Source organism: Protopterus annectens, chromosome 6.part0, assembly GCF_019279795.1.
Source record: "Protopterus annectens isolate FY-2018-M chromosome 6.part0, PAN1.0, whole genome shotgun sequence".
NCBI classification, from domain to species: Eukaryota; Metazoa; Chordata; order Ceratodontiformes; family Protopteridae; genus Protopterus; species Protopterus annectens.
In genome coordinates, this window is record NC_056737.1 from 1532721858 (window position 1) to 1532732480 (window position 10623).

The 10623-nt window shown below is 35.1% G+C and overlaps 1 protein-coding gene across 2 annotated transcripts in view; it reads left to right on the forward strand.

Annotated features, from left to right (window-relative positions):
* Positions 1-2335, forward strand: part of TMEM37 (transmembrane protein 37) — a 50572-nt gene extending 48237 nt beyond the window's left edge. For both annotated transcript variants that reach the window (XM_044073758.1, XM_044073757.1), the window contains one exon: positions 1514-2335. In XM_044073758.1, coding sequence (XP_043929693.1) covers positions 1514-2095 — 582 coding nt within the window. In that variant the 3' untranslated portion in view covers positions 2096-2335. The remainder of the gene's footprint in view (positions 1-1513) is intronic.
* Positions 2336-10623: the final 8288 nt, after the last annotated feature.

Below are 10623 nucleotides of genomic sequence, written 5' to 3' on the forward strand. Positions count from 1 at the left end.
AAGGTTAGTAAATGTTATGCATAAAGTAATGCAACATGAACAAGCAAGAACTATCATTATGTTTACCACCACACTCTAGATTAATGCCACTGCACCTTACCGAAAGAGTAATTATTGACAGGCAGGATAAAGGCTGTCTTACTGCTCGTCTGTGACGCAGCAAGATCAGATCACTTTCTACAAAGGCACATAAAAGCATTAGTTTGCTTCTGTACATTTCAAACAATAGAAACACAAGCAAATAACAACTTAAGCTGTCTTACATAACAATAATAGGACTTCAGGTGAAATAAGCAACAGAGAATACTCCATACTGAACACATGAATGCCATGTTATTGAATAGATTTAATTTAAATTTATTTATTTATGGGTATTGACACTATGCTACTTTCATTATGCTTTGTTTTGGCTTCTGCATTCCGTTGTAATGATGTTTTTTTGTTTGTTTTTTTTTTGTTTGTTTTTTATTAACAGCAACTAACTTTGAATTCTATGTTCTTGCATACACCAGTGTGAATAATTCAACTATTTAAATCACTGTTGCCACTTGTTCTACACTTTTAGAAGATTAAGCCACTTTTTTCAGTATTGGTGTCTGCATTTAATTGTTTTTATTTTTTATCTCCATTTTGCCTTTCTTAAATTTTTTGTCTTCGTTATTCTGTTCACGTTTTGTACAGTGACGTTTTCCCATCTCTTCCATGATTCAACACATTGCATATATTATACAATCAAGTATTATTGCATGTCATTTTCATTTTTACTTCCTTTCAATTTTAAAATATACAGTTTCTTTTTTTTTCTTTTTTTTTTGTATGTATGGATTTATAGGTGTTTATTTTTAGTACAAAACTTGAAACACTGGATGTTTGGGGGTGTAGAAAAATTAATACAGCTGAGACCACCAGCCATAGCATATGATGTTTTATCATGCACAAATGCAGATAAGACAAGTTATTTCAAACTAAAATAAAGTTTGTGGTTTTAATTAAAACAGGCAGTACTTTTGGTCTTATATTGCCTAGAAACAGTCTCTGATAGTAGATGTCGCGAGATTCTTTCTAGCAGGAATTTTTTCCAGCTTCTTCTCCAAGTTGTTCTTCACTTCAGTCTCCTAAAGCTGCTGCAGTGGACATTAAATGACCTTAACACATCAGGTAACATTAAAAATGGACAGACTACCTTGGCAAAATTATACTTACCCATTGGTGGGTAAGGAATAAAGAAATAAGGTTCTGGAATGGGATTCTACGAATATTCAACATAATCGTCATATAGTACTTTTATCTTTTAAAATAGAAATACCATATTGTTTGTCAACCTGCATTGCATTTCTTGTACAGAAACTAGACATGTAGAAGGCAACTTTACTGTAACTGTAAAGGTGAAAGTTTTATTGAGTAAAATGTTTAAAATGATTCTAAATTTATCTGCACTAGTCATTTGTTTAGCTAATGCAAAGACAAAAACACAACTTCTAAATTAATATATATTTTATACTTTATATTTTAGGCAGAAAGTTTGCCTCTTAACAGAAGGCAGAAGAAAACATGTGTTGAAGTCTGTACCAGGGGCTTGGTGATTCTATGTACGTTAACAGCAGTCATTCTTTCTTCCATTTCAGTATGTGATGGTCACTGGCTTTTTGCTGGCAATAAAGTTTTTGGCCTCTGGCATTTCTGTACAATTTCACAGAATAATGATCTGGAATGTACAAGAAATCATAGCATAGCTAATGTACCTGGATTACACATGGGAGTGATTGTGTCAAGATCCTTTTTGTCATTTGCTGTTGTGATGGCAATCTTTGGTCTGGAGCTACTGATCATTTCACAGATCTGTGAAGATTCGCAGTCCAAAAGGAAGTGGTCGATGGGATCCACTCTGCTTGTTTTGACATTTTTACTCTCTGCCTCTGGAGTGTTGTGCTTTGTGTTCCTGCTGAAAAATTACATTTCTTTCACGGGTTTCACTTTAAGTTACTGGTGTGAGTTTATAGCAGCATTCCTGTTTTTTCTTAATGGCATCAGTGGCATTCATTTAAACAGTGTTGTGTCTTTTAAGAACCATATCAGAAAAATTCAGAGAAAATAAATAGTATAAATATTACTTATGTCCTGTTTCATTTCACTGCCACTGAAGATGACAACTGAGATAATCGAAGGCTACAGATGCAATCAAATAGATCTTTCATTTCCTGTGATTTGATGACAGTGAAACAACGTTGAGACATTTATGGTTTTCACACTGCAGTATGCACACATGCACATTATAAACATTTAGATTCATCTTGTTTAATCACTACAAATAAAGTTGGAGATCTGTACAAATGTATTTTAATGACTTGTTTATTTCTACTACTTGTGTTCAAGTGGGTCCTTGTCTCCGTTTTCTGTTAAAGGTCTCCTAGCCAGACTGGAACCTTGCATGTGGAAAACCACACTTTCCTACAGTACCACCTTCAAAGAATAAACAAGATATGGCAACAACAAACCACAAGTTCAAACCTGTAATATGTTAACAGTCCCCAAACTCTGTAATATCTCAAATAATGTGTAGTTTTACATTTAAATCAATTTACTTTTTAATAACATGGGTGGCTTTGGAAGGCTGTTCTTAGAGTTGAAGATTTTGTATTGGTACAGAGGTAGCATTGTTGCACACAAGAGCAAGAGGGTCTCCTGTTCGATTCCCAGCTGGAGTGCCTTCTGTGTGGAGTCTGCATGTCCTCCCCACGGTCGAGTAGCCTCTGAAAGACATGTGTGAATGGGCGTGCCTTCGCTGAAGGCTGGGCGTCGGGCTGGCAACTCGGCACCATAAAAATCTACTGCCAATCATTAGCGGATCGGAGTTTTCCTGTGGCGACCCCTAACTGGGAAAAGCTGAAAAGACAAACAACAACTATTTATGGATATACTCACTCAAAATAACAGGATTTTCAGATTTCATTTGCTGAACTACAGAGTTTTTATTTGCTCTTTTAACAATTTTTTTGTGTTAAATAGAAGACTATTTTTCATGGAATCAAGAGCTCCTCCTTTAAAAACACACAATTATGGCATATTCAGAGATTATTACACTGTATTCCCTTTAAAACATGTGTTTGCTTGGTTGTGGTCACTGACAAATACTTCTGATCTACCTTTCATTGTAGAGATGCCCTCTCCTGTTTAATCATTTCCCTTCCTCTCCCTAATAATCTCAGCTTATTCCCATAATGATAAACAACAGCTGGAAACACCTGATTTGCGTGCTTCTTTTATGTCTTACACAGAGATTATCTGATTGAAGTTCTGTTTACTAAAGGAGATATCAACTGATAAGTCAGGCTCCTGCAGAAAGCTTAACTCCAACCCAGCAACCCCCAGTAGTCACAGTCATGGCTTACAAACCTTAACTGATATTGTTTCCCAGTTGTGTTATGTCAGGTACATTCTGCACAATAAGTGACAGCTGACAGGAATGAGGGTGTACCCATTTGGGGGGCTTTTGTACCTCTAAATGGCTGTGCTCAAGACTTTCATGCAAAGCTGGAAGGAACACTTGATGACACCAGGAAGATTTTTGTAAATGTTACTCTATTTCACTTAAAAAGTTAATAGTGCAACAGGTGTAGCATCACAATGCACTTTATGAACAATAAGAAAAATTAAAGTCTAATGTCTGTCATTATTGACTAACTGTAATCAAATGGGATTTACAAGGGGCAGGGGGTAAAAATAAGACGTTACAGTAGGTATGTTCTGTCATGTCAGGGATACTTAGAGGAATTGTGATGTATGTGTGTGCTTGAATATGTGCATGTGTATGGCAGAATGAATAAGAGGAGTGCCTGTGCTAATGCGCCACATGGGCCAGCAGAGGTGCTTTCCTCAGGAAAGTGCTGATTATCACTAGTGGTAACACCATGCAATTCAGAAACATGTAAATTAGATGATAATGGGGTGTTTTTTCACTGCGGCCAATGTATCTCTGAATTTTATATTATCTGTGATTGTAGAAACAACTCCATTTAGTTGCAGCTTTTAACATATATATGTATGTGTGTGTGTGTGTGTATATATATATATATATATATATATATATATATATATATATATATATACACATGTATTGACACACACACGCACACCCACATATATATAATATATATATATATATATATAAATAAATATATTACCTATGCATATATAAAGAAAGAAACTCAACTGGCTTCCAATGAATAGCTGAAATAACAGTGCAGATATCAACAGAGAAATTGAACACAAATTTAGCTCTTTCATTCCAAGTTTATTATTAAAACACCATGAAACTTCATCAGAAAATATTATGCCATTGTTGACCAATTCATAATTTAAATATTTCAAATTCCCACTAAAAATTACAACAACCAATCACCTCCCACGTCGATCAGTGACATAATATTTTTTCATAAAAAACTCTCAATGAAAATGTAAATGATTGAAAAATAATTAAAAATAAATGGCAAATAAAAATGCAAAAATTACAAAATACAATCAATATACTTGGTTTACTAGTCGCTACATTAATAAATAATTGAGACGATGTATTTCTAAAACACACTGTGCTAAATGATTTTGAACATTAACAGGCATTTAATGTCATTGTGTTCACTGAGTCCTGGTGGGCGGTCTACTCTAAGTGACACTTTCCATTTCATCTCTTTGATCTCTAACAATTTGTTGCAGCCATCCACAAAATCGAAACCTTTTACCTGCTCCGAAACAGAAAAATGATACTTCCTAAAATTAATACAACTTTAAGTGTGTTTAGCTAAATAATCTTTGTCTTTGATGGCCTTTACATGTTCCCTTACTCTGGTTTTAAGTTGGCATTTGCTTTTTCCAACATAAACATGTTGGCATGTACTACATTCAGCAATATATGCCATGTTAAAACTCTTCTGACAATTATAATAATATTTTGCCTTGACAAACGTCTAAATGTGAAAAGGAAATATTGTTTGTATTACTCATAAAACTGCATTGGCCACAATGACCACAAGAATATGTAACTCTATTATTTCTAGAAATGGTTAACTCCACTTGGGGGTGAAACTCTAATAATTGTTTAAGATTACTTGACCTCTTGTTCACAAAAATCCCTACTATACGCCTCAATGCAAAGTTTCCTAAAACGATCTTCCATTTACTTTTTAAAATCTTTTTTACATTATGGAAGTTGGCACGGGAAATGCACAGTTTTTATCCAAACTGTTGCCCGTGACATCAATGACATTGTTGCTATTAAAAGAATCATAATTGCAAATGCTCTCATACATTCTTAAAAAAAAGGCTTAAACTTGATACTACCTTTGCTGACTACCTCATCTTTAATTTTATTTAGTATATTTTGAGGGCATTCTCTTGCCCAAAAAGGTAATCTCCCACCAACAGAGGACAATACTGGCAAACGCTGGAGCCATCCTGGCTCCCGTCACAACTCCTGTGACTTGTTGGAAAATGTCTTTCCCAAATGTGAAAACAATGTTTTGCAGTACTAACTTGGTAAGCACATCAATAGTATTAATAATGGCATCAGTATTACAGCATTTAGTTAAATACTTCATAAACTTTAAACCTTCTACAGGCTATATGTTAGTATATAATGAAGTGATATCTACTGTACACATTTGCTTTTCATTGCCTTTAAACCTGTAGTCCTTTAATTGGCTATGTATTCACCTATCCAAACATATGACACAACTCAAATGCCCACAGTGTTTTCTTACTAAGAAAATCAAAAACCTTAAATCCTAAAACAATGCAAACCATCTCAAAGCCTCATCCCTCTTCTCAGTGCTATACAGGTTACTGAGGGGTGATGTCTGCCTCTCATATGCAGCCACAACAGAACCTATCCGGTCAAGTCTACTGCATATTCACAAGTCCAGTGGGGGCATAAACACCCACTCAAGATGTCTACATTTATTTTGCAACACAAAAAGAATATGTTGGAAGAATAGGTATGTATCACAGAGAATATTACTTCTTTGGAATTGTGTTCCTCTTGACATAAAGCAAAGTACGTCTATTACACTATTCAAATTTGTACAGTAGATATCACTTCCTTCAGAAAGGTCTCACAGAAACGGATAACTGGTGCCAGAGCCATGGCCTAAAGTTAAATGCCAAAAAATGCATAGTCATACCCTTCGGGAAAAACAAGGTTACCCCTAGCTACCATATAGGTGGCAATCCACTGAGCACAGAAGAAGTTATTAGGAACCTGGGGACCCAGGTTGACAGTAGCCTGTCATTCGACACCCATGTAGCTAAAGTAGTTAGGAAGACCTTCTACATTGCCCACCTTATCATGAAGGGATTCACATCTAGATCAAGGGAGGTCATAGTTTCCCTGTACTCAGCACTCATCAGACCGATGATTGAGTACAATGCCCCATTCAGAATGTATCTGACCCGACACTTGCAGCAGCTGGAGAGGCCACAAAAGTTCCTCACCAAAAGGATAAAGGGTCTCAAAAATCTGTCCTATGCTGCCCGACTGAAAGAACTTCAGCTCTACTCAGTCGCTTACCGCTTGCTCAGAGGTGACCTATGCCTGACATACAAGGCCATGTCAAACCCAGATTTGATGAATATGCTTCACCTCAATAAATCTAGATCCGTCAGAGCCACAAGGGCGGGAGACTTAAACCTCGACACGGCTATTAATAGGACGTGCTGGAGGGATAGATTCATCACCCAAAGACTCCCTATGCTGTGGAACAAAATCCCGGTATATGTGAGGCAGAGCACCTCGCTGGCCTTGTTCAAGAGAAATCTTGACCAATGGATGGGAGATCGCAGATATACCCCAGGGATTACCTCAGTGTCACTGCTCGACAGAGGCACAGCAAAATAATGGGTATAGTTCCCCATACTAAAGGGGTGGCGTAAGCCACAAAACTATGGGCTAGGCTTGTAAATGCCCTCGGGCAGATAGCCTAGTATAAACCTATGAACCTATAAACCTATATATAATTTGGATAAATGGATTGGTAACCAAAAATTCACCCCTTATTTAGCACCCTTGATCATCATGGATAGTGGCAACATAAAAATGTCCTGCTTCTTTCTATGTTGTTCATACTTAAAATATAAGGAATATAAACTTAATTCAAATGTATGTCACGTTTCTAAAGATCATCATGGATAAATAGGCTAGTAAGTACCTATAAATCTATAATTCGAATAATAGTCGCATGCTACAGGCCTCAGGCTTAGTTAAAGAAAAAAAATAACAGAAAAAATAAAATTAAAAATAAATAAATAAATAAAGCATGGAAACAGTTCTTTCTCTCTCTCTCTCTCTCTCTGGTATTCGATCTTAACTCCCCTTAGTGCAAACTTCCAAACCACATCAGGCTTTTAAATAACCTGCAACAATTTAAATCTGCCTTAAAATATCATCTGACAATTAATAAATTATGCAACTGTACCACACCTGCAGTATGAAGTATGCATTCCTAACTCTGTCCACTGTGGATAGTATACAGGTTTATTGATATATATATTTTTTTATTTTACTCACAATATCTTGAAAATGTTATAATGTTTGGTAACTGTTTGCTATGAAATATTTTGCAAATAATGTTTGTTGACTGTTTTTGTTTTGAATTGTCAAAAATGTATATCTGTCCTTGTTTTAGAGCTTTTCTCCCTGGGCCACTGCCAAAAATGGGTACTTCAGTTCCCATACTGACTTCCTAGGTAAACAAAACCAAGCAAGCAAAAAAAATAAATGAATAAATTATACAGTGAAAGAACGATAAGTGTTTTCATTTCTTGATCTAATTTTTAATTCATTTTAACAGTTTGTATTTGCTTTAGCTAAGGTCGTTAAGCCTATATTAGTAATTCCAGTACATATCCAAATCCAAGTGTGTGACCCTCCAGTGGCAATGAAACGAAAAGCAGAGATTCAAAGGAACTTCAAATAAGATGCATTCATAAAAAATAATAAAGTTTATTCCAATGAGTGAGCGCTTTCGCCAAAGGCTTCTTCAGACTCTTAAAACAATGAATAAAACTGTTTGAATCATTTTTAAACCATCCTTAAGCTTCCTATTGGACATTACAAATTGATATGTCACATGTTATCTTGTCTTAAAGGAACAGATACTCAAAAAAGTTAACATAGTTAAATGCAACAATATTTAGAAGGAATACTTCCATCCAAATATACAATTAATGATCAGAATGTCCATGCAAATAAGTAAAAATATGCATATACCCTGATACATTCTAAAAATAAAAGGAGCATTGTGCTTGGTCCTATATCATTCTACAATCATTAAAAACTGTTGCTACATTCATTAAAAACCCTGAACATTCTCTCTCCTCATAGTGTTAAAAACATTAAAATCCATAGATAAACAGCAAGTTTTATCGCGTTTCAATATCTAGCATCTCTACTAAGATAGTGGTGTGTCGAATGCAACTTTGCATATATCAGGTTAAAAAACTAATATAGCGAGAACTCTGTACTAAAATGTAAGCGCCTTTACCACAAAACAACATAGCGAATATAATGTATTTGATGTGCCTCATCAAGGAGTCAGACCTCATCATATCGGTGAAAGGCTGTTGTCCAAGATTAAAAAATTCCACAAATAGGAACCTCTTAGATTTCACGTAAAACAAACTGTTTACAAGTTGTAAAGTGCCGTGTGCTGTAGGAACTCTGAATGCAATTGAGTACAACCTAACTTCATGCGCTATGGTAACTCAACGCGGTGAGCACGTTCTAAGCATCTAAGTACTGAACAACAGAAACAATGTTTAAATTTCTAAGAAAAAAAGGTGAGCCTATATTCGTGCTGTCTTGTGCCTAAAATAGACAGTATTTGTAAGCACGATTATGCCCTAGGAGCATATATTGATCACAAAGTGTCACTATTTAAAACAATGAAACGTGTACATATTAATGAGTACACTTATTAAAGTGTTAAGCTGAACATGGCAGAGATGGCATTAACTAATACAAAATAAAGAGATAAAACAGATAAATAGTGGAATGCTAGGCTAACACATAAAATTGACACAATAAAGCTTGAAATTAGCACAAAGCACACATATAATAATACCTAAGTATAAAGCTCCATAGATGATAGGGTCCCTAACTAGTAAAAAAGCAACTACTTCCATGTACATAGTTGGTGCTAAATATAACAACATTCTAAGTTAAAAAGGTCAAATGAAAAATGTGAAGAGATAAACAATCCAGAACAATACTAAGCCTGTACCTAATGATAAAACAAAACTATCTATTGATGTATGGGGTACCTAGCTCAGTCAAAATAAATTCCAGCTACAGTGAACAAATATATAGACGTATATGCATGCTTGTATATACATGTGTATATATGCATGTGTAAACTATGCCCAATAACCACTAATATATTGAGGTGGTGAAAGGAGGGGATGAAAAACATACTAGTATGTGAGGTGTGGGCTCAGAAGTAAGGCTAAAACAAGAAAGCCGAACATATCCAAAGGTCCATCAGTTCCTGGGATTTGATACTAAGAACACATCTACTTGTGGCTATAAAGCTCAGAACATTAATACTATGAAAATAATTATATTCAGTCTACAAGGACTGATTCTTACACTGATTTGAGCTAGGTACCCCATACATCAATAGATAGTTTTGTTTTATCATTAGGTACAGGCTTAGTATTGTTGCGGATTGTTTATCTCTTCACATTTTTCATTTGACCTTTTTAACTTAGAATGTTGTTATATTTAGCACCAACTATGTACATGGAAGTAGTTGCTTTTTTACTAGTTAGGGACCCTATCATCTATGGAGCTTTATACTTAGGTATTATTATATGTGCTTTGTGCTAATTTCAAGCTTTATTGTGTCAATTTTTATGTGTTACTAGCATTCCACTATTTATCTGTTTTTATCTCTTTATTTTGTATTAGTTAATGCCATCTCTGCCATGTTCAGCTTAACACTTTAATAAGTGTACTCATTAATATGTACACGCTTCATTGTTTTAAATAGTGACACTTTGTGATCAATATATGCTCCTAGGCATAATTTACAAATACTGTCTATTTTAGGCACAGGACAGCACCGAATATAGGCTCACCTTTTTTCTTAGAAATTTAAACATTGTTTCTGTTGTTCAGTACTTAGATGCTTAGAACGTGCTCGCACGCTGAGTTACCATAGCGCATGTTAGGTTGTACTCAATTGCATTCAGAGTTCACAGCACGGCACTTTACAACTTGTAAACAGTTTGTTTTACGTGAAATCTAAGAGGTTCCTATTTGTGGAATTTTTAATCTTGGACAACAGCCTTTCACCGATATGATGAGGTCTGACTCTTGATGAGGCACATCGCAAATACATTATATTCGCTATGTTGTTTTGTGGTAAAGGCACAACATTTTTAGTACAGAGTTCTCGCTATATTAGTTTTTAACCTGATATATGCAAAGTTGCATTCGACACCACTATCTTAGTAGAGATGCTAGATATTGAAACGCGATAAACTTGCTGTTTATCTATGAATTTTAATGTTTTTAACACTATGAGGAGAGAGAATGTTCAGGGTTTTAATGAATGTAGCAACAGTTTTTAATGA